Source organism: Spermophilus citellus (assembly GCF_964194105.1).
Source record: "Spermophilus citellus genome assembly, chromosome: 2".
In the NCBI taxonomy this organism is placed as follows: domain Eukaryota; kingdom Metazoa; phylum Chordata; class Mammalia; order Rodentia; family Sciuridae; genus Spermophilus; species Spermophilus citellus.
In genome coordinates, this window is record NC_138183.1 from 1,272,186 (window position 1) to 1,295,327 (window position 23,142).

A 23,142-nucleotide genomic window follows, 5' to 3' on the forward strand; every position below is an offset into this window, starting at 1 on the left:
CAGGGCTCATTCCTCTCACCTGGTATCCCAGAGGTCTCCACACACAGGGCTCAGTCCTCTCCCCTGGGCTCCCAGAGGTCTTCACACACAGGGCTCAGTCCTCTCCCCTGGACTCCCAGGACTTCACACACAGGGCTCAGTCCTGTCCCCTGTACTCCCAGAGGTCTTCACACACAGGGCTCAGTCCTGTCCCCTGGACTCCCAGAGGTCTTCACACACAGGGCTCAGTCCTCTCCCCTAGACTCCCAGAGGTCTCCACACACAGGGCTCAGTCCTCTCCCCTGGACTCCCAGGACTTCACACACAGGGCTCAGTCCTGTCCCCTGTACTCCCAGAGGTCTTCACACACAGGGCTCAGTCCTGTCCCCTGGACTCCCAGAGGTCTTCACACACAGGGCTCAGTCCTCTCCCCTGGGCTCCCAGAGGACTTCACACACAGGGCTCAGTCCTCTGCCCTGGACTCCCAGAGGTCTTCACACACAGGGCTCAGTCCTCTCCCCTGGACTCCCGGAGGTCTTCACCCACAGGGCTCAGTCCTCTGCCCTGGACTCCCAGAGGTCTCCACAATCAGGGCTCAGTCCTCTCCCCTGGAGTCCCAGAGGTCTTCACACACAGGGCTCAGTCCTGTCCCCTGGACTCCCAGGTCTTCACACACAGGGCTCAGTCCTGTCCCCTGGACTCCCAGAGGTCTTCACACACAGGACTCAGTCCTCTCCCCTGGGCTCCCAGAGGACTTCACACACAGGGCTCAGTCCTCTCCCCTGGACTCCCGGAGGTCTTCACACACAGGGCTCAGTCCTATCCCCTGGGCTCCCAGAGGTCTTCACACACAGGGCTCAGTCCTCCCCCCTGGGTTCCCAGAGGTCTTCACACACAGGGCTCAGTCCTCTCCCCTGGACTCCCAGAGGTCTTCACACACAGGGTTCAGTCCTTTTTCCTGGAGTCCCAGACGTCTTTACACACAGGGCTCAGTCCTCTCCCCTGGACTCCCAGAAATCTGCACACACAGGGCTCAGTCCTCTCCCCTGGAATCCCAGAGGTCTCCACACACAGGGCTCAGTCCTCTCCCCTGGACTCCCAGGTCTTCACACACAGGGCTCAGTCCTCTCCCCTGGACTCCCAGAGGTCTTCACACACAGGGCTCATTCCTCTCCCCTCGACTCCCAGAGGTCTTCACACACAGGGCTCAGTCCTCTCCCCTGGACTCCCAGGTCTTCACACACAGGGCTCAGTCCTCTCCCCTGGACTTCCAGGTGTTCACACACAGGGCTCAGTCCTCTCCCCCGGACTCCCAGGTCTTCACATACAGGGCTCAGTCCTCTCCCCTGGACTCCCAGGTGTTCCCACACAGGGCTCAGTCCTCTTTCCCAGGATCCCAGAGGTCTTCACACACAGGGCTCCGTCCTCTCCCCTGGACTTCCAGAGATCTCCACACCAGTGCTCAGTCCTCTCCTCTGGACTCCCTGGTCAGAGCTCAGTCCTCTCCCTGCAGGCTTTCAGAGGTCTTCACACCCAGGGCTCTGTCCTCTCCCCCAGGTTCCCAGAAGACCTAAGCCAATTCCAGAGAAAAAGGTTTGGTTCCCTACCATTTTTCTTGGAGGTTTTCTTTGAGAAATTGTTGAGTTTTCGGGCTGGAGGTGTGACGTGTGCGTAGATATATACCACGTGAGCATATCATGTGTACTATTGTGCTGTTTCCCTCTGAGTTAGGAGAAGTGTGGGAGTGGCCTTGAGTGCTTTTTGAGGGATGAGTCTCAGTCTTCTTCCCTAAGATTGGCCAGCACTTCCTCCCTGAGGGCCACTGGATGAAGGGACGTAGATGTCTGCCTCTTCCAGAGGAAGCCGCCTCAGGCAGCTGCCTGCTTGTTGAAGCCCTGGACTTCAGCTGTGGAGTGACTGGCGGCCGCCATGGCCTCTGGAGGACCCCGGCATGGTGCTGGTTCCTGCAGGTGAGCTTGTCTCCTGGGACTCAGCTGAGTTGACCCACTGCGGAGTTGTAGCGGCTGCGGTGACTGTGTGTCAACTAAGTGTCATGCACATTGATACCAGTTCCACGTGAATGAGAATGGGTTCAATACACTAAAATAATACTGTCCGGGAGCAGCCAATGACCGGGAGAAACAGGGACATCCGGGAAGTCTCACGGCCTCTGCTCTCAGGCGGCAGTGTCCCCGAGTCCCCTTGGGAGGAACTGAGGGTGACACCTGGTGCTCTGGCCTAGTGTGGCAGTCCTGGCAGCACCAGCACTGGGCAGGGCCTTCCCATGGGCCCAGCTGGCATGAGCGGTTATGCCCCGCTAAATGGTCAGATCATTGTCACCAGTGGCTTTTGGTCAGCCAGCCTGACCCCCCCAAATGACACGTCTGTGTCCTCATCCCCAGGAGCTGAGAATGTGGTCTTGTTTGGCAAAAGGGCCTTTGCAAAAGTCCAGAGGCAGAAACCCAGGCGTGGGGAGGGCCGTGCTCCGGGGGCCTTCCTGCTGCCTCAGCGACCCTTGGCTTGGGGCCACGTCTCCCAGCCTCCGCCAGCATCGGCACTGCCCTCTGTCTTCCTCATCCCTCTCAGGACACTGTCATTGGATCTGGAGCCCAGCCCAGTATCCAGGACCATCTCAGCTCCAGGACTTGACCTTTGATCATGTGCATGAAGACCACGTTTCCAAGTCAGGTCCCACTTAGATTCCAGGTGACGCCTCCTTTAGGGGCTCAGCCACCACAGCAGCAGAACCAAGCTGTAACGCAGTGCAGGGTGGGGCCATTTCTGTGAGTTAAGGTGTGTGTGGGTGGACACACATAGGCCTGCCTGCTGGTTACAGGGGCTGGGTGACTCCACTGGCCGGGGCCCTGGGCTGGGAGGGGCTCAGGCTCAGCTTTCCCGATACACGTATGCAACCTGCGGGTTCAAGTGACCAGACACTGGCTTTATTATTGAAAAGGAGGCCTGGGAGGGAAGGAAGCTGCCAGCCCCTCCGGTACCCCCACATGTCCAGGAAGGTTCTGTGGGACCGAGGGTGCAGGTCCTGGGCTGGCGCCCAGCATTGTGCCAGGACAAGGGCTGCTTCTAGCCTCCCAGGCCCTGACCCTGACTGAGACCCAGCCTGACGCTGGGCTGCTGGGAGAAAGGCACAGACGGAGAAGTTGGTCTGAAAAGCTGCATCCTGGTGACTCTGGTGTCTCGTGGGACCCTTGGCACACTCGTGCGTCTTTCCCAGGACGCAGGGTCCACTCACTGTGCTCACTGGGCACGTGCTGACTGTGCTGCTCTTGCTATAAAGGTAAGTCCTTTGCTAGGGACTGAATCTTGTCCCCCAGATTTACATATCGTAGCCCTAACTCCCCACAGGATGGCATCTGGAGGTGACGTTTTAGAGGAGGTCATGAGGAGGGTCCTTCAGGAAGAGCTCAGTGCCCTCATGAGAGACACAGGCCAGGCACCATGGTGTACCCCTATTGTCCCAGCCACTTTGGTGGCTGAGGCAGGAGGTTTGCAAGTTCAAGGCCAGCCTGGGAAACTTGGGGAGACCTTATCTCAAAATAAAAAAGTGGAGCTGGGCACCATGGCTCGCGCCTGTAATCCCAGCAGCTCAGGAGGCTGAGGCAGGGGGATTGGTGACTTCAAAGGCAGCCTCAGCGATGGTGAGGCGCTAAGCAATCCAGTGAGACAGGATCTAAATAAAAATACAAATAGGGCTGGGGATGTGGCTCCGTGATCGAGCGCCCCTGAGTTTAATCCCTGGTACCCCGCCCCAAAAAAGTGGGAAGAAGCTGGGATATAGCTCAGTGGTAAAGCCCCCCCAGGTTCAATCTCCAGTACCTAATAGTAATAGTTGTTGTTCCCCATTAAGTAAAATGTAAGAAGACCATTGTTTTAGACCAGACTCCTGCACGGGGTGGAGAGTGGGGCAACAGACCTGACTAAAGTGACCCAGGCCAAAGCTCCACCACCCAGCGGGAAACTAAGCCATTTATCTGCCCTCCGAGGAAATGGAGATTAGAGACAATACCAACTTTCCCTGGCACGGCACGCTATTTCCACTAATGTATTCTTTTTCTGCTCTGCTTCCTTTAGTCTTTTCCACCTGTACCTCAACCTCTTCCCTCCGCTCACGGAACACTGACTTAGGATCACTAAGACGGCAGGGAAGATCCCCCAGCTCTGCTGGAGCCCTGTCTGTTTTCAGGTGCTGGGGACAGAACCCAGGACCTTGCACATGCTAGGGCAGCGTCTGCCACTGAGCTGCCTCCTCAACCCCGCATCCAGGGAGAAGATGGGTCTCCAGAAGAGGGTCCCAGGAATTCCTGGAGACGGGAAAGTGGACTTAGGACCAGTGGGGTCCTGGGCTTGAGAATTCCAGCTCTGCCACTCAGAGACTGTCAGGCTTTATATAGGCTCTCGGCGGAGAAGGTGGGCTTTGGGGGCTCCCAGCTCCTCTTGTAAAGGAGAGTTGGTGAGGGTGAGCATGGGAAAGTGTGTGGGGTGACGTCAGTCTCGGGAGCCTTGGCTGACCTGGCCTTACTATCTGGTCAATAGAAAACGCTGGGAAGTCCCCTACCTTATAGGTTTCTTAAAATATCACATCGCTCTGCTTAATCTCCTCATTGGGGGGCTAGTGAACAGTACACAGCAACTATTGTTTTTGATTTATTTTTGTAGTTGTAAATGCTCAGAATGCCTCTGTTTCTTTTTATGTGGTGCTGGGGATCAACCCCAGTGCCTCACACGTGCTAGGCAAGTGCTCTGCCGCTGAGCCCCAGCCCCAGCCCCACAGCAACCATCTTCATTGAGCGAACTTACAGGTAACTGAGATTCACAGATAACCCAGAAATTTGGGAGTGACAGCCTAGAAAGGTAGGCGGAACTTCTGGACCAAGGCTGTTTCCTGGGCCTGCCCCTCACCCCCTGTCCACCCTTCCTTCTACTTCTGCCCTCTCTCACTCCTGCAGATCCTGGTGGTGAGGGAAGGGGGGGTGGAGGGGCTGCAGGGAGAGGGGAGGGGCCTCGAGCAGCCCTGCTGTCCTCCCCTCTCTCCAGCAGACACGGGAGGCACATTGTAGAGTCAGCCTGTGTCCATCTGCTGACGAGTGCTGGACAGAGTGCTATGGTCTCTCCATCTAGGCGAATGCTCCTTGGCCCTGGAGAGAAGGGCAGCACCATCATTCTCCATGGAACAAGCCCGTCCCAGACCATGTGCCGGGCCCTTCCGGGCATACGAAGTGTTCAGAAGGGCCGATGCGTGGTTTCCTGGTTCCCCGTGCTGTGGAGGGGACCTTCAGCGGGGGTAGGCTGATATGCCTGGCGGCATGGCACCCTCCCTGGCTTGCAGGCACACCCACTGCCCCCAGTGTCCAGGGTAGTGTCTGAGGGGGGGCCATGGATGTGGCAGCGCCTTGCCCACTGTGGTGAGGAGTCACCTTTATCAAACTCAGTGGCCAGGCATGGGCTCCTGTGAGCCGGGAGGCTTGGCTGGGGTACCTGGGGAAGGTTCATACCGGGTGTAGGGGGCTGCACAACCTGTCAGACCATGTGGGCGGCTGGTCTAGCACTGAACGGGGTGTGGCATCCGGTGGTCACACTGCTGGATAGCTCTAGTCTTCTAGGGTATAAGCGACTGTGTCTTTGTGCAGGGGCGTGTCTCTCCACATCCCCAGGGATCCAGTTACCTCATCTGTCCTTGTAACCCTGCCCACCTTGACCTTCATTGGACAGGATTTCCTAAGAATTTAGATTCCCCTGATAAAAGCTCACTCCAAAGCATGCTTGCTCCCTCTCACCGGCCTCGTGTGTAGTTCCTCGCTCTCCCGTTTGGAGAGCTTGAGGCGGAGGGCAGAGGAGCTGTCCCGGAGCTTGGTTTAAAGGTGAATTGTGTGTCTGCCTTGATAATTTTCCTGAGTGACCTTAAGTTAGCCTTCTGTGCTGGATGCAGACGGCAGAACCACACCTGTGCCTAGCAAGGTTGGAGCTGGCTTGACCCAGGTCCCTTAATGAAGGTTGGCTGTGCCTGGCCCACAGGTCTGCGAGGCCCACCATCTCTGTAGAGGGCTCTCAGAAATGTTTTCATTTCCCCTCTCTGCAGTGCTGGGGATGGAACCCAGGATCTTGTTCATACCTGTCAGGCAAATGCTCTGCCACTGAGCTGTGCCCCCAGCACCACCAAATCTGAAAAGAAGCCTGGCATAGTGGCTCACGCCTGTAATCCCAGAGGCTCAGGAGGCTGAGGCAGGGGGATTGCGAGTTCAAAGCCAGCCTCAGCAAAAAAGTGAGGTGCTAGATAAAGTACAAAATAGGGCTGCAATGGGGCTCCATAGTTGAGTGCCCCTGAGTTCAAACTCTGATACACCCTCCCCCCAGAAAGACGATAGATGATAGATAGTATAAAAAAATCTGAAAAGACACAAACTTAGGGTTGGAAATTGTATTCATCTTTCTGGGTGAGATAGTGAACACCCCAAATCCAAGCTTCAGACAGGAGGGTTGCAAGTTTGAGGCCAGCCTCAGCAATTTAGCGAGGCCCTAAGCAACTTAGCAAGACCCCATCATAAAATGAAAGCTAGAAAGGGCTGGAGAAGTGGCTCAGTGTTAGAGTGCTTGCTAGCCTTCGTGAGCCCTGGGTTCATCCTCAGCACCTCAAGAAATAACGATGTGTGACGTTCAGTATGTTATTATGGCACAAGGAGCCAGTGAAGGCCAAGTGTGGCACTGTACCTCTATGTGGTGCCACAGAGCTGCCCAAAAGCTGGTGTTGGGGTGGGCACTGGGAAAGCTGGATAAAGAAATGCTAATGCAGGCCCAGGGCGGAGGGAGGACGGCTAGGGACTGGGATGGAGGTCCTTCAGAGCAGTCTCTCTGGTGGCTGAGGGCATCCGTGGCTCTGGGCAGCTTCTGGGCTGGTCCTCAGAGGCAGCTTCCTCTGCCCTGCTGAGTGTGGACTCAGGGACCAGCACAGCCAGTGGCCAACCCCTGAGCAGCATGGCAGCTGCAGGGTGGGCACCTGAGCCCGGCTGTCCAGCAGCCTGCGGTGCACCCTGATGGCAGAAGGCAGAGGAGCTGCTCCTGTAGCACTCCCACCCCAACCCAGCACACCCAGACCCTTGGAGGCACCCAGGCAGCTTCCTTCCCTAGGCAGAGCCGCAGAGTGCTGCGGCTTCACCTTAGGCTGGCTTCAGGCTGGCCACCAGGGTGGGCACCAGTGAGAGCCAGGCCCCACCTGAAGTCCTTGGGGGCCACTGAGCTGGGGACAGGCTGCTGCTTGGCATGCCCCAGGTTCCCAGGGCTGGCCAGAGGATCCTGGAGACTGCAGGAAGGCTGACCCTCACTGCGCATGCAGCCCTGGGCCTGCCCACTAGGGGGCAGTGCTGCCCAGCCCTTCCCAGAGGCGGTGGCAGATCCAGGGGAGGGGTCAGGGAAGAGGAGGACAAAACACTGGACACCTGATGAGATTTGAATTTCAAGTAAATAATAACTTAAAATAGGACGATAGGCCCCCAAATTTCCCGGGACATGTTTATCTGAAACTCCGCCCCGAACCCTGCTTTCATCTCTGAAGCCTGGAGGCCCCACCTGGGACCACAGAGGTCACTTGGGGTGGGGGGAGGCTGCTCCCCAGGGACCAGTGGGCTGTAACTACAGTGCTTAGCTCTAGGTGGGTCACCAGGAGGCCACACCTTCCCTACATGTGACTCAGTGACTCTGGCACATATTTGGGTGGGGTGGGGCAGGCAGGGTGATGGCACAGCTCCTGGACCTTGCCTGTCACGCCTCAGCAGAGGTAGCAGGGCTGGGCCCATTGCCCTCAGGACTCCTAGGTGGAGGCCTTGGTGTTATGAGGGGTGTGGTGAGGATCAAAGGCCAGAGAAGTGAGCCTGCTCGCTCCGAAGGAAAGGACGCTACACTCAGAGTTAGTGTTGACTCCTCTGGACTTGTGCAGTGCATGACCTGCACAGCTGACCTGGGTGGTCCTGTTCAGCTTCTCTGCTTCCCTCTTCACCTCCTCTGCCTGCCAGGCTTCCACAGCTGCATGGCTGTGTGCTCCTGCTGGGGACTCCTCGGTTACACTTAAGTCACGAATCCACCTGGAATTTAACTGGGTTTATGATGTGACGTGAGCTGAGTCACTTTTCCACTCTTCCAGGACCTCCATGTAAAACCCACTTTACATTTGTGTGCTGGTGAACACAGTGGGTGGAGCAAGGGCCCAGACAGCCCCGGACCCTGGGACAGGTCTCTGTGGGACAGAAGGGAGACACTGAAACCACGCTTGTCACTGCGCCCTCTTCAGGACCATTGTGTTATTGCACCAGGATTTCCATCAGGCCAAGCCAGCCCTCCACTCTGTCCAGGGGCAGGCTGGCAGCTGTCCACGAAGCCTGTGTCCCTTGGCCACCAGTGTGGGCACCAGGCTCAGTGCAGCAGTCCCATGCTCCCTTCCCCAAGATCCCAGCCACTGCCCCTTCTGGAGCATGCTGCCTGCCTCTGATTCAGGGCCACCACTGGGCCCTACCCCAAGGACACAGCTTGCCCTTGACCCACACAGGCAGCAAAGCCCAGAGCCTAGGCCTGGCTGGCTGGCAGGAGGATGGGGAAGTGAGGGCTACCCAGTCTCTGCTGGACTCCTTGGAAGGCCTGTTGGGGGGGGCCTGGGTTCTCCTGGGACTGAGTGGTCAGGGGCCTGGTGGGTCCGTAGCGACTCTCTGAGGAAGAGACTGAAGCAGCACTGGGCTCCTCTGACCCAGGACATGGCAGCCTCCATTGGGAGACTTGACAGAGGAGGGGACAGTGGCCTGCAGAGCAGAAGAGCCTGCCCAAGGTTGCTGGGCAGCAGTGGCAGGTGGGGCCCAGGCTGCCTGCTGAGAGCCTGTGGCCAGTCCTCTATCTCATCTCGCCATAGTGGCCTTGTGAAGGGGAAACAGCTCCTGAAGATGGGGTGAGCCCCAGGCTGGGCCTGCCAGGCTGTGAGTTCAGGCCAGCACCACCCAAGGCTCTTGCTGGCCACAGTGTGGAGAGGGCCCTGGAGTGCGGACAGTAGCCAATGAAGGACCTGTCAGGTGGTATGGGTGTGCAGAACTGCTGCAGACAGGGGCCCTCCCCCTCCCTGTCACAGCCTGCAGAAGGGACCTTGGGTGGTGGGAACTGAGGCCTCCAGAGCCAGGCAGGGTGGGTGCGGGCCATGGTGCGGGGCTCTCCCGCCAGGCAACAAGAGGCTGGCCCGGGTGAGCACTGAGCTTGGCCCCCCTGAGCCGAAGCAGGCAGTCCCTCCCCTGTGAGGAAGCCAGGGGTGAGGTGGCATGTTCTAAGGCCCCCATCCTCCTGCTCAGTTGGCCCGGAGAGCAGCCAGTGCAGCTGACTGCCCGGGGATGCCAGCTGGGCCAGGGATCAGGTGGCCCAAGGCCTGGAAAGGCTCTGCCCGGGCCTGGAGACTGTCTCCACCACCCAGCTCACACAGTGGGGCCACACAAGCTGCATGCCATGTGATCATCACAGTGCCCCAAGGCCATATCACTGTCCCCCGTGCACAGATGGAGTCAGAGGTCCAGAGGAACCAGCCCGAGGTTCCCTGGGGGCACATGGCAGCTCTGGGATGACCCTGGGCTCTTCACCTCTGCACTGAGCATGAGCAGGTCACACAGGCTGGGAGCCCTGGGGTGTCCCCTCACCCTTCCTGGGGAGGGGGTTGCTGGGTGAACCTCCCTTCAAGGGCAGTAGGTGGCAGGAACACAAAACCGTCTGCTCTGACACTTCTGCCAGCGAGCTCCCCCTTGCTACCCAAGGATGGCATAGGTGGGTGTGGCCAAAGGGATGCTGCTCTTCTGTAGAAAAGACCCTTGTCCTACAGCCCCACCGCCCAGGGCTCTGGCTCTTGGTCTTCTCTGGGTCCTCCCCCTCCTGTCTAATGGGGGCTGTCCACCCCTCCACCGTTCTCGGCCCACCGTGGGCTTGTACGCTGGCAGGCATGGCTGGCCCCTAGCAGCATGGCCTCCAGGCCTCCACGGGAGCTTGCTACTGGCACTGCTGCTGCTGTGGCCCAGGAAACTGGCCTGTGTGCCTCGCCTCATCTATTTTTAAGCACAGGTGCATGAAAGATTCACAGGCTGCTTTATTTACAGGTGGCAGGCAGAGTGTCCGTCCCCTGAGGTTCGTCCACCGAGAGGCCTGAGGGGCGCAGGCCCCAGAGCCCACCTGAGTCTGGGCACTGCCTCCCTCCCTCCCGCTCCAGGCTGGCTTTGCTCTCCTCCACAGGAGCCCGGCCTCCTGGAGCTGCCCACCCTCTGGCCCTGGGAGGGGCTGAGGTGCCCTCCCCTCCCAGGAGTGCATCCCGAGAACACCTCTTGGGCAGGTCTGGAGGAGGGGCAGGGTCACAAGGTCCTGCCTCAGAGAGCCCAGGGCAGCTGCTTCCTCTGAAGCGCATGGGTGAGGCGAGTGTCCCCGTTTCACAGACACGATCAGGCGTCACTCAGGCGTGGGGTAGCCCAGAGCCTAAAGCCAGGTGGACCAGACTTCAAAGCCCACACCCACACCTTTCCCTCCTGGCTATGGCTGCAGCTGGGTCAACAGCCACCTTACCTCTGCTTCTCAGGAGGGGAGAGCTGCACACCCTTCCAGACCCCCGCCCAACTCAGGAGAAGACAGAGGCCCAGCACCACCTGGTCCTGGTGGAGCAGGCCACAGCAGGGCCCAGGGGCAGGGGTGGGTGCCAGCACACCCTATGCCTGGCTTTTCTCCCCTCTTGACCTCCCCTACTGGGTGTGGGTCCTGTGGGCCTCAGGATGTCCCAGCTCAGCCTTGCTGGGTCACCTGTGTCACCTGCTGTCTGGCCAGGTCTCAGCAAGTGCTTAGGAGGGCTCTTGGCTGCCCTTGCACTTGGGAGAGCCACCTGGCACAGGTCCACAGGAGCCCACCCACCTAGCTGGCCCTAGGCAGTGAAGGCTTAGGACACCACAGTCCCAGCCAGCACCAGCACTGTCCTTCCCCACCACACTTGGATGAACAGGGTGGAGACAACAGCCCCCTCTGCAGTTGAAATGCATTAATTTTAGAGAGATTTTCTTTTCTTGGTTTGCACTGGCCCCAGGGCGTCTCTGGGGCTTCACTTCTGCGGTGCAGCACCACTCATTAAATACTGCCTCCTTGGCCAGACCAGCCTTTCCCAGCCCAGGCCCCCTCCTGAGCCCTGTCCGCTTCCAACTTCCACGGGAGGAAAAGTTTTCTTTCAACCTTGCCTAAGGGGAGGAAGGAGCAGGGGAGGAGGTAAAGTTGGTGACAGCCTCTTCAGGAGGTGACAGGCAAAACTCAGAGTTTCTGGGAACCCCACTGGGTGGTCCAGAGCCCTCACCTTCATGCTGCCCCTACCACTTCTGGGAGCAAGAGGGTAGGGTAGCTCCCGAGCAGTGGGAGCCCCTCTGGGATGCAGTGGCAGGGGGTACAGTGACTGACAGCCTCCTCATCACTCCCTGCTGGCAACTCACCTCTGGGAGCCTCAAGTCCGCATCTATAAAATGGAGATGCACTTGGTATTCTGGGGAGCACTTAATTGATCTCCTAGGTTTGGGGCATTGTTGCATGTACCGAGGTGGAGGGAAGGCAAAACAGATGTGCTCCGTTATGGGAAGCGCTGGGAAGAACGAGGGCCACTTTAGAGAGTGGTGGTGACTCAGGAGGCTAAGGAGTCAGACCAGCCTGGGCAGCATAGAAAAGGGTGGCGGCTTGGGAGCTCAGGGGCAAACAGGAAAAAGCCCTGGAGGGTGCTGCCGGGGCTGGGGACTGGGCTGCGCAGTAGAGGTGAAGGGCATTAGGGCCCCCAGCCCTCTGTCCACCACCAACAGCATTCTCTCCTGGGTTCCTGCTGATTTCCCAGGAAGCTGAACCTGCCACAGTTGGTCAGCAGCCATGCTCAGCCCCCAGGCACACAAGCACCTGGGGCTGGGCTCTCAGGCCTGGGGTGGCGGCAGACCCTTTCCAAGACTGGACAGAGAGAAAAGCCAGTTTGCTCAAGCGGACACAAAATGACCACTAAGGGTTCTGCCACAAGAGAGCTAGAGAATGTGCTGGTAGGTGTCTTCATAAAATGCCTACAGGGCTGGGGATGTGGCTCAAGCGGTAGCGGGCTCGCCTGGCATGCGTGCAGCCCGGGTTCGATCCTCAGCACCACATACCAACAAAGATGTTGTGTCCGCCGATAACTAAAATAAATAAGTAAATAAAATGCCTACAGATGTGATACAAAAGGCTAGACGTTCTTCTTTACAGAAAAACAGAAAACAGCGTTGATGGGCAGGGAAGCCCCCCCACTCATGTGAAGGGCACTTGGCTGAGGGCTGAGCACAGTTCTGAGGGGGAGGCTGCAACCCTGAGACCTCCAGCTGGTATGACAGAGGGCAGCAGCTTCGGGAACTGCAGAAAACCCAGGGGTCCTGCCTCTGCCTGTCTAGAAAGTTGCTGTTTTGCTGTCTCCGGCTGCTCCCTGGGCAAGTGACTGCTGGGGTGCTTGGAAGGTGGAACCAGGAATACCTATAGCAGTATCCCTTCCTCCCAGGGTGACAAATGCTCTTGCCCAATTGAGTACCAACTGCATTGCCCAGCAGCCAGGCTGGTCATCTGCTGAGCGGAGCCCACGTGAATGCAATCGCCTGATAGCCACCGCTGGCTCTGCACCAGGAGCAGTGACACACTGGGGCTGGCACCCACTACGGGAACCCCTCCAGCCCCGCCCAGAATCATGCCCCAGTTTGTCACCTCCCCCAAGCCCCAACAAGCAGGGTGGCCTTCCACAGCGCCCGGCTCGGTCTCCCTGCCCAAGGGGACCCAAAAGGGTCAGGCATCCTGCCAGGTGGCCAGCCAGGTGACCATTGGTCACTCAGTAGCAGTTCAAGGGCTCCTTTGTGTAGTGACGGACTGGCACGATGGTCACGTCCTTGGGTCGCCTGTAAGCCCTAGGGGAGCTGTGTTTCTGGGCCCAAGGGCGATCCAGGGGTGGGGCACGCGGGCGGGCAGAGGCAGAGCCCCGGGAGCCGGGTACCCGACTGGGGTCCCAGGTGGGGTGGAGCCTGGCCCGAGCCCTTGTGACCCGAGGCGATTAGGGGTGGGCGCCCCGGGCGGGGCGGCGGGCGGGCCAGTGCCGGGGCGTGGGGCGGGGCAGGCGGCCGCACCTAGCCGGCCGCGCCGCGCGCCTCCCTCCACCGGCCGCCCCGCCCTCCGCCCTCGCAATAAGGGGCGCGGGCGCGGGGAGCGCGGGGAGCGCGGGGAGCGCGGGCGGCCGTCGGGGCTGGGCGCGGGCCGTGTGCGTGGCGGGCCATGGACCTGTGGCCGTGGCTGACGGCGGCGCTGCTGCTGCTGCTGCTGCTCGTGCAGCTGAGCCGCGCGGCCAGGTTCTACGCCAAGATCAGCCTCTACTGCGTGCTCTGCCTGTCCGTCTCCGCCGTGGCCTCGGCCGTCTGCCTGCTGCGCCACGGCGGCCGCACCGTGGAGAACATGAGGCAAGCGCCGGGCGCGGGCGGGTGGGGGAGCCCGCCGCCGCCGCTTCCGCTTCGCTAACTTTCCGCTCCCCTCTTCCTGCCCCGCCCGCCCGGCCGGGAGCGGGGCCCGGGCCGGCGCCCGGGACCCGGGAGCCGGCGTCACAATGTCCCCGCGCCCTTGCGCCGGCATTTCCTCAGCTCTGGCGTCCCTGCGCCCGCCGTAGCGCGCCGGCTGGCGGTGCGGACGCCTTTTTGGGAGGAAGGGGTTGGGCCGCGTGGGGAGAGGCCCCTCCCGCTTCACTGGCGGTGAAACTTTCCCCAGAGCCACTGGACGGGGCGCGCACGCGGCAGAGTGACCCTTGACCTCTCCCTGGGTCCTCTGCTGACGCGCAGGTGATGGACATGTTTCTGCTTCCTCCTCTTGGGCAGGTGGGGAGACCTGAGAGGCGCCACTTCCGTGTGGAGGGAGGGAGGTGTTGGCCCCTGGGGGCCCCCCGCAAGCACTTGCAGGGACGGGAAGGAATGTGGCAGTTGCAGAGAGTTTCCTCTGGACACCCCCCAGAGCAGGGAAGCTTGGCCCTGGGGTTGAGCAAGGGAAGAGAACAGTCTGGTTGACAAGAGCGGTTGGGGGCTGCCTGGGAGGAGCCTCTCCTGCCCCTCCGCCTGTTCCCCATCCCCAGGGACTGTTGCTACATTTCTCTCTGCCCTGTTTGGACTGTCCAGCTGGTGGCTTTTGCCATGGCCTCTTGGCTTTGGCCTAGGATGGGGGACATTGTGGTCCCTGAAGCCCCACCTCCTCCTGTGTTAACAGGCACAGTGGGTGAGAGGGTGTCCTGACTTTCCATCATCTCTGCCCTTTGTGGGTCTTGGCAATGGAGGTGACACTGCTCAGTCTGGTCCATATTTCATGTATCTCAGGCTCTTCTTCAGGGACTTGTGCTTTGCCTGAGAAGCCCAGATACAAAGGGTGATAGAGAGTGCACTTGAGGAGCAGAGCAGGGGTCTGGTGGATGTTTTGTGACGACCCATCTCCCCTCTGACCAGTGTCCAGGGGAGCAGACCCCAGGGGCAGCCCAGGCATTTCCCTTCTAATAGGTAGTTCTTAGGTCCCGTGCCCTCAGGACAGATACCCTAGGCCAGGCACGAATCACTGAAGGCCTGATGTGCAAGGCCCAGCTCCCCTGCAGGCTGGAAACTGCCTGGGGAGAAAAAAGAGGTTCCCTTGGGGGAGCCTCCCTAAGTCCCTGGGCACTTCAGAGCAAAGTGGAGGGTGTGGACTTCAGGAAGGGCCCACTGGGTCTGGAAAGTACCCGGCAGATATGCTCCTTGGGGGGTGATATCCTTCCTAGGCCAGGCCAGCAGAGGGTTCTGAGGCCGCAGGTGTCCTGGGCCCAGGGCTGGGCTCTATGTTTTCAGCAAATATGAAGTGGGAGTCCCTGGGACTTTTGTAGCTCCTTGGTGTCCTCTCCACCAGCATGTCCTAGTCTGGAGAGGCCTGGCGGGCTCTTCCAGGTCTGTTGCTGCCCAGGGGCCAAATCCAGTCACCAGCTACCCTCTTTGAGGGTGGATGAACCCAGCAGGCTGGCCAAACCAGCACTGTCCCACCTTCTACCCTGCCTGCGCAGCCAGGGGCCAGAGAGTCTGGCCAGCTAGAACCCTCAGGTCCCTAGAGGCTCTCCTGGTTGGCACCCAGGTAAAGGGCCCACTGCCTCTGGGACACTGCTGGGTAACACAGGTGTTTGTTTCTGCCCACACATGGGTTCCCTAGGGAAGGGAGGACTGGAGGATGGGGCAGGGCTGGAGGCCCAGGAGCCCACAGCCCTGCCTTCTGCAGCAGACTCCCAGAATCCCTGTGACGACTCCCAGCAGTGAGGAAGAGTGGGTGCTGTGCACGGGAAGGCCTCCAGGGGCAGGCACAGGGCGGGTTGAAAAGCAGGGAATGAGGGGTGCAGTCCCTGGGTGGCTGGTCAGGGAAGGGAGCCAGGAGCATGGGAGGTGGAGACTCAGGGGAAAGGGCCCTCCTGTGTGCTGCATGCCTTGCAGCTTTGAAGTAGGGCCTGTCATGATGAAGAGACTGAGGTTCAGAGGCTTGGCAGTGAGATGGGAGGAGGAAAGGTGAGTGTCCAGGGCCTCAAAGCCAGGGTGAGACATCGCTGGGGCTTGAACCCACAGGCAGTGGCTCCAAAGTGCTCTTGGCTTTCCCTCTGTGTCCACCCCAGCGCTAGGAGCTGGAGGCTGATGCCTGGGGAGTCCTGAACTGGAGAGGGAGAGCAGGGCTGCCCCTCTACTCCCTTTCCACTTCTCCTGGGCAGTGGCCCAAGCATGGGCCCTTCCTCCGGGTTCCAGGCAGGTGCCCACAGAGTCCTTCCCTGTGTGCTCCTAGGGTGCTAGGGCAGGGTGGCTGGGAGATGCCTCAGTTACACCCACACACGCAGGAAGTGAAGCCCAAAGAAGCTCTGTGTTGGCTGAACCTGTCCTCAGGAGGCCCTGAGGATGGGGGACATTGTGGTCCCTGAAGCCCCACCTCAGGAGGCCCTGGGGACAGGTTCAGCCAACAGGGAAGATTACTTTCTTGGCCCCAAATTCCTTTGGGGGCCCCACCCTTGGCCCCACCATCCTTAGGGTCCCAGATGCCACCGTGGTGGTGGGAGAGGAAGGCACCAGCAGAACTTCTTCTTGCACCAAGTGGCCAGGACATGGCTGCACAACAACTTGTCCCCTGCACCTATGCACCTAGGGAGTGGAGAAGGGCGTTGCTGGGCCCTGGGTCCTGGGACAGATGCATGGACAGGACACAGTGTCTCGCTGGGCCCTGGTCCCAAAGGAGGAGGGTTTCAGGGAAGCCTGGCTCCCTGGTCCCACCTCCCCCAGCCCTTTCTCCTCAGGCCCCACTCGCCCCCATTGCTCAGACTGGAAGCCCTTCCCCCTGGTGCTCCCTTTCTAGGACACTGGTTGGAAAGCTCCCTGGTCTGTCGAGGGCCTTGCTCAGGCCTCCTGTACCCTGGCCATTAGTGGTCCTGCCTGCTCTTTGCCAGCAGGGCTGCTCTGAGTGAGCCCTCCCAGGTCCTCTTAGCCTTCTGGCCAGTCTTGCCCAAAGAGTGTGCCTGGGTCTCCAGGGAGCAGTGCAACCCAAGCCCAGCAGCTGAGGGCAAGGGTCAGTTGGTGGCCGTCCACGAGGACAGCCAGGCTGGTGGCCTGGTCTCTGGCCTTGAACTGCCTCCCGCTGCTGGGCAGGTCGTGGCACCCTTTGCTCTGAGTTACTGTGGGTTCTTTCTTGCTGAGTCCTGTCACAGCCGCCATTGGTCCTCAGTCCAGGTCACCAGCCACCCAGCCTCCTGGAGTGGCACTCCTCTGCATCCTTCCCCTTTCCCAGGTGGTAGCAGAAACCCAGGAGGTCAAGGGCATTGCCCCAGGCCCCAAGTCCCATCTGGCAGCTGGAAGCAGTAATTCTGGAGCACTGGGCTGGGCACTGGGCACAACCCTGGGACTTCAGGTGACCCCAGCCCAGGATGGTACAGTTTACCTTCTGTTTTACTGCAGTTAAGAAAGTGGGGGCTGGGGTAGAGCTCAGAAGTAGGGCGGGTGCCTAGCATGCATGAGAGCCTGGGTTCCATCCCCATACTGGAAAGAGAGAGCAAGAGAAAAGAAGAGGGGCATGGAAATCGGGGAATACCCCACTGCCGGAGGACCACAGCCCCTTTCCCGATGTGGCCCGAGACTCCCCCATGCGGCCACAAGTGGAAGTGCCGATATTTGTAGTAAGGTTGAAGATTCTTTACTTGGGACTAGAAGTTTTTCAGGTTTCGGATGGCTTTGAACTTGGGAAAGTTTACACACACATAATGACATATCATGGGTGCCCAAGTCTAGACACAGGTCATTTGTGTTCCGTGGGCATCTTATACACCTGGACGTAATTCTGTGGGTATTGCCAGTGTTGCCAGTGCACCTCTCTTTTGACTGCTGAGATCAGGTGTGGCATTTTGTACTTGTGTGGTCATGTCCAAAATCTTCAGGGGTTTGGAGCATTTGGAATTTAGGGTCAGGAATGCTCAATCCGTGTGAACCCTATGAGTTCTGGGCTGGGATGTGGCTCAGTGCAGAGCCCTTGCCTAGCACCAAGTCCCTGGGTTCCACTCCCAGCGCCAAGAACAAAAGTCATATGAATGCCCTCTGCAGTAAAGGGATCTCAGTGGCCGTTTCCTCTGCTTTGGTAGCTGAGAGATAGGCCTAGAGCCCTTCTGCCTGGCCTTCCAGGTGCCCTGTGGGCATTTTTGTTTACCCAGTTCAGCATTCAGCCCTCTGCTGCCATGGGGAGAACTCCTGGCAGAGCCACTCAGGGCCAAGGAGACCAGGAGCTCAGGGCTTCTGGTGCTGCCCTCCCCACAGATGCTCCGGTCAGCGCCTCTTTCCCCAGCTCTGGCCACACCTCCTGCTTTCAGTTTCAGTCCCGCCCTGGCTGTGACAATGTGAAGAGTGAAGACAGGTGCCTGTTTCAGTTTGAGTTTCTTTGATAACTAGTGAGTGAGCTGCTTTCCATAGGTATTGGACATTGGCCTTTTTAGTTTTCTTGGGAGTGTGTCTTCAATCCTCACTTACTCCCAGGAGCTGTGTTTTACAGGTGGGAAAATGGCATGGACCCCAAAGAGCCAGCCAGTTCTCCCTACCAGGATCCAGGACCAGCCCATACCCCCCATGGCTGGGGATGGCGGGCAGGTCTGTCCTAGAGAGGAGATGGCCCAGCAGATCTGAGGAACAGGCACAGGCTTCTTGGACCTGGGGACAGTGGCTGGCTTAGTTACCCCAATTAAACCCTGAGCCTCTGTGAGTGGCAGCTTCCTCGCCAGGAGAGCTGCTCCTCCCTGGAGTCAGCCTTGTGGCAAGACAGCTGGTCAAGAGCCTGGACTTTGGTCACAGAGTCCACTTCTGCCAGGTCTCAGATTCAGCTGTGGAGACAGGGCAAAGGCAGTTTCCAGGGCTTGGGCCGCGGGGCAGTCTGTGCAGGCAGGTGGGTGTTCTGTGGATGGACATGGCGAGGGCAGCAGAGCAGGGTGAGCCTGCCTGATGTGCAGAGGTGGGCCCTGAGGAGGGTCAGGGCCCTGTATGTGACCGTGTCTTTTGCCATGGTTGGAGTGGGGCCCTGGCCGATGCCTCTGCTCTGCTTGAGCCTGCGCTCGGAGCCTGGAGAGCTACTTCACTGACCTGTGGATGGGGTCCCTCTTCCCCTTGGGACTGGGGGATCACATGACAGGGCTGCACTCATCTGCGTGGACAGCGGAGGGTGGGGGGCCATAGCCCCCAGGTCATTGGGTGGCATATCCCCTGACACCTGCTCTCCACAGGGCTGGGAAGGATCAGGCTCTCTGCTGGGGGCTGTGGGGTGAGCCTGTGCCTTTGGGCTCTGTCTCCTCATGGGCTAACCTCCTGACTGGCAATGTCCTGTCCTGTCCTGTCCCAGATGTGTGCAAAGCCAGGCCAAGGCCACCCAGCACTGTAGACACAGTCTCTGGATGACAGGACTGGATACAGGAGACTTGAGATGTCCCCTGGGAGGCCAGGCCTCTGCAGGATGCTGGGACCCCTCTCGCCCCATCTTGTCCATCATTAGCCTCACCCACTCCTGGGTGGTCCCCACCTGCCTGCCAGGCATGCTCCCTTGGGAGGGCTGAGCAAGCATGGTGCAGGGGAGGCCAGCAGGCCCCGCCAGCCCCAGGATCCAGTGCCTGACTCCTGAACCCTTTGTCTTGCCGTCTGCTGCTGTGGCAGAGGCAGGCTGGGCCCTGGACAGCATCTTCTCCCTACCTGGCCCCCACTCCTTCCCTAGGCCTTAGGCCACGCCCCTGGCCACTGACCTCTGCTCATTGCTGCCTCTGTCCACAGAATCATCAGCTGGTTTGTACGGTCCTTTAAGTATGCCTACGGCCTTCGTTTTGACATCAAGGGCCGGGAGAACCTGGAGGTGGACCGGCCCTGTGTCATCATCTCCAACCACCAGAGCATCCTGGACATGATGGGTAGGCCACCAAAGGCATGCGTGCTCTGCTCCTGGGGGGGGGGTGGGCAGGTGAGTCAGGTGCTGGGCAGACACGGGAAGGGGTCCTGGATGTCCCTCCAGCCACTGGCTTCCCTTAGGCTGGACAGTAAAAGCAACCGGCTGCCTGTGTCTGACACTGGGCACAGGGCTATACCGCAACCCAGGCTGGGAGCTTGTTCGGGTACCTCCCCAAAAGATGGTCAGGCCAAAGACCAGATGGAGTGCCAGGTGGGCAGTGGGGAGCAGGGGGTCACCTCTCTCTTCCCTGGCGAGGGGTCCAATTGGGATGATACTGTCCTGCGTCTGTCTCTCCCCCGTGTCTCTGCCTCTGTCACTCTGTGTCTCTGTCTCTGTGTCTCTGTCTCTCCCCCGTGTCTCTGCCTCTGTCACTCTGTGTCTCTGTCTCTCCCTGTCTCTCCACCTCCTGTCTCTCTGCCTCTGTCTCTCTTCTCCCCGTCTCTTCCGCCTGTCTCTGCCCCTCTCTCTCATGGTTCTGGCCTCCCTCTGCCCCTCCTTGGTTGCTCCCTGCTGCCGGCAGGCCTCATGGAGATCCTCCCCAAGCGCTGTGTGCAGATCGCCAAGCGGGAGCTCCTGTTCCTGGGGCCAGTGGGCCTGGTCATGTACCTCGGGGGCGTCTTCTTCATCAACCGGCAGCGCTCCAGCACTGCCCTGACCGTGATGGCGGACCTGGGCGAGCGCCTGGTTGAGGAGAATGTGAGTGTGGGCCGCGGTATGGCTGTTGGCAGAGAGTCTGCGGGTTGCACGGGGCGCTCAGGACCCACTCCATGCTGCGTGGTCCTGGGAGGGGCAGCATGGCCTCCCTGGGGTGGCCCAGGTGGCAGTGGACAGCCCGGGACACAGTCGGCTCCTCTCTCCCCACAGCTCAAAGTGTGGATCTACCCCGAGGGCACACGCAATGACAACGGGGACCTGCTGCCCTTCAAGAAAGGTGCCTTTCACTTGGCAGTGCAGGCCCAGGTAGGTGGGAGCCCAGGTCAGGGTGGCTCAAGGCTGAAGGTGACCGCTGGGGCTCAGGGATCCCTTGCAGTGGGCAGGGACAGGGCCTCATCACCACATGCTGAGGTGGGCGCCCTTGGGCCCTCCACCACTGGGCAGTTAAGGTCAGTACTCCCTCCAGCCCAGGCAACTGGCTGCCCCCGGCAGCACCTGAGAGCCAGTGGCCTGCCTCAGTAGGGGGCTTTGAGAAGCAGGAACCAAGGCGAGGAGCCAGGCCTGCTTGCTGAGCCCTGTCTGTGCTGGCTTGTGCTGAGCACTCCTCCAGGGAGTGGGCTGGCCGGGACGGCAGACTACAGAGCACACGGGCATGGGTTGTGGCCTCATGGTCCTCAGCCTTCAGGGGCAGTAATATGGCCCAGAGGTGTTGTGGGAGCCCAGGGGGTATCCACCATGGAAAGGGGTCTCCTGGAGGGTGAAGGGGGCCCACTAGCTCCTGCTCTATGCTGGGGAGACTCATGTTGGGGGGAAGCCACTGTCCAGGGTCAGGGAAAGGGTCTTCCGAACACTGGACTGGTCACAGCTCAGTAGATGTATTCTCTTCTCTGCCCCTATGGTGGGTGGCCTCCAGTGCCCTGGTGCCTAGTCCTGAGGCTCCTCCCAGCACCCTGAGCTGACACAGAAGTTGCACCCAGGACCCACATGCCTGCAGCCACCCTGCTCTCTGGCCCGAGCCTCTAGCCAAGGGGTAGAAGACACTCCTGCCTGGGCCTGGGGCTGGAGTCATTTCTACCTTGCCAGTGGCCGTGGGGTCAGGGCTAGACTGGCAAGGCCTGGGAGAAGAGAGATTTCCCAGTCACCTGTCTCCCCAGGGCCTGCTCCTCTGCAGTCTGCCTGCCCATGTCCCGAGGTCCCATGACAGTCTGGGTTAATGATCATCCCCAGGTGCCACCTGTCACTGGTGGCTCTGACCCTGGGGCCTTCGAGGGATATCAGGAGGCACCAGCCCCTCCCCTGGGTAGTGCTGCACTGGCCTCCTGAGTTGGGGGACAGGCGGGACATGCCTGCTCAGCCTGGCGTGTCCCTGTGGCAGGTGCCCATTGTTCCTGTGGTGTACTCCTCCTTCTCTTCCTTCTACAACCTCAAGACCAAGCTCTTCACCTCAGGTGAGCCCCTGCCAGCCTCATACCTAGGGCCCCGTTCCTGGTGGCTGCTCAGTGGAGTGACCCCACCCTGGGCCTGTGGCCCTGCGAGGGGGCTGTAGAGGGTCTGCTTTCAGATGAGGAAACTAAGGCTCCAGAAGGGTGGAAGGGCCCAAGCGTGCTTGCAGGTGGGACCTGTGGAGGTGGACACTGACTGTCCAGTCCTGGCGCTACATGGGCAGCCCAGGGAACCACCACTGGCCACAGAGCTGGCCTGTCCAGCAGTGCTGGCTTCAGGCGGGGGCCCTGATGCCACTCTTGCTTATCTGGGGGGCTCAGAGATTGAAGGCAGTAGGGGAGGAGCCAAACTCCATCTCCCCACAGCCCAAACTGCTGAGGACAGATGTTGGGGTGCAGTGGGGGCTGGCCAGGAGGGGCAGAGGGGGCTTTCTGGGGCGGGAGTGTCCTGTGTGGCCATTGGTGGTCACCGGGTGGGGGAGACCATGGCAAGCACCGGGTGCATACTTGGGAGCAGCTTTATTGGTCAGCATCGCCTCAGGACAAGCCCACAATGGCCAGGAGCTGGGTGGGCCCAGCCCTCCAGGTCCAGGTCTCAAGGCTCAGGCTCAGGACAGGGTGGCCGGTGGGGGCAAGGCTGGGGCAGCAGCAGGGTGGCCCCCAGCTGCTGATACCACTGTCCACCCCAGGAACAATCAAGGTCCAGGTGCTGGATGCCGTCCCCACCAGTGGCCTCACCGTGGCCGACGTTCCCAAGCTCATGGACACTTGCTACCATGCCATGAGGAGCACCTTCTTCCACTTGTCCAGGACTCCCCAGGAGAACGGGGCCATTGAGGGACCTGCTGTCCAGCCAGCCCAGTAGCCCTGGCCATGGGGTGGGGGACCTGGGGCAGGGAAGGCGGGAGGCAGAGGACTAGGAATGGACAGAGGGACACCCCCTCCCAGGCTGCCAAATATCACCGTGTCTGGCTCCCGGCTCCTGGCTCTCACTTGGACCCCGGAAGCAGGAAGCCCTTTGTCACTGGCCTCAGATGAAGGCCCCTGATGTCTCTTCCAGGAGTGAGCTGGAAGGAGCCTCATGCCTGTGCCCCCAGGATTTGGTATGTGGCCTCAGGCAGGCTTAGCCCCAAGCCTTCCTGGGAAACTGAGAGCCCCTGGGATGTCCAGACTGAGGCCACTCCTGCCCTGGCCCAGGTCCTGGTATATCTGCAGGGCCCACAGGGTGCAGAGTCAGGCTCAGGGGTCCAGGCCATGGCCTGCATCAGGCCTTCAGGGAGAGAAGAGGCTTGGGGGCTGGGACTGCCTGGTTTCACCCAGCCTGGGCCACAGGGAGCTGGAGGGCAGGGTCTGCAGCTCCCACCGGCTTCAAGGATGTCTGTGGGTCAGTGTTATACTCAGTTCTTTTTTATAAATGAACTCTTGGAAGTAATTGTTGAGCTGTGGTCATTTAGAGGATGTGCAGGGGCAATCTTCCAGGCTGCCTGTGTTGCCCCCTGCCCAAACTGCTGGGCTAGCTGCCCTCCCAGGGTCCAGTGAGAAGGCCTCC

General features: G+C 59.9%; 1 protein-coding gene and 1 long non-coding RNA gene across 3 annotated transcripts in view; both read left to right on the forward strand.

Annotated features, from left to right (window-relative positions):
• The window catches only part of LOC308632627, a 49,002-nt gene extending 36,880 nt beyond the window's left edge, over positions 1 to 12,122 (forward strand). Inside the window, exons 2-4 of one of the 2 annotated variants that reach the window (XR_014018617.1) lie at positions 1,773 to 3,274; positions 4,069 to 5,278; positions 5,625 to 12,122. This is a non-coding gene — a long non-coding RNA (uncharacterized lncRNA). The remainder of the gene's footprint in view (positions 1 to 1,772; positions 3,275 to 4,068; positions 5,279 to 5,624) is intronic. The other variant, XR_014018618.1, reaches the window with a different exon arrangement.
• A 977-nt stretch (positions 12,123 to 13,099) lies between these two features.
• Positions 13,100 to 23,025, forward strand: AGPAT2 (1-acylglycerol-3-phosphate O-acyltransferase 2). The gene is made up of 6 exons (XM_081279628.1): positions 13,100 to 13,466; positions 19,326 to 19,459; positions 20,018 to 20,193; positions 20,362 to 20,457; positions 21,527 to 21,599; positions 22,283 to 23,025. The coding sequence occupies exons 1-6, from the start codon at positions 13,285 to 13,287 to the stop codon at positions 22,456 to 22,458; spliced, it is 837 nt and encodes a 278-aa protein (XP_081135754.1). The 5' UTR covers positions 13,100 to 13,284; the 3' UTR covers positions 22,459 to 23,025.
• The last annotated feature ends 117 nt before the right edge of the window (positions 23,026 to 23,142 follow it).

Bases quoted from the DNA above. Each gene is read 5' to 3' on its own strand.
- AGPAT2 (XM_081279628.1), top strand. From the start codon at position 13,285: ATGGACCTGTGGCCGTGGCTGACGGCGGCGCTGCTGCTGCTGCTGCTG. The intron at 13,467-19,325 runs GCAAGCGCCGGG...CTCTGTCCACAG, and splicing joins CGCACCGTGGAGAACATGAG to AATCATCAGCTGGTTTGTAC. The intron at 21,600-22,282 runs GTGAGCCCCTGC...TGTCCACCCCAG, and splicing joins GACCAAGCTCTTCACCTCAG to GAACAATCAAGGTCCAGGTG.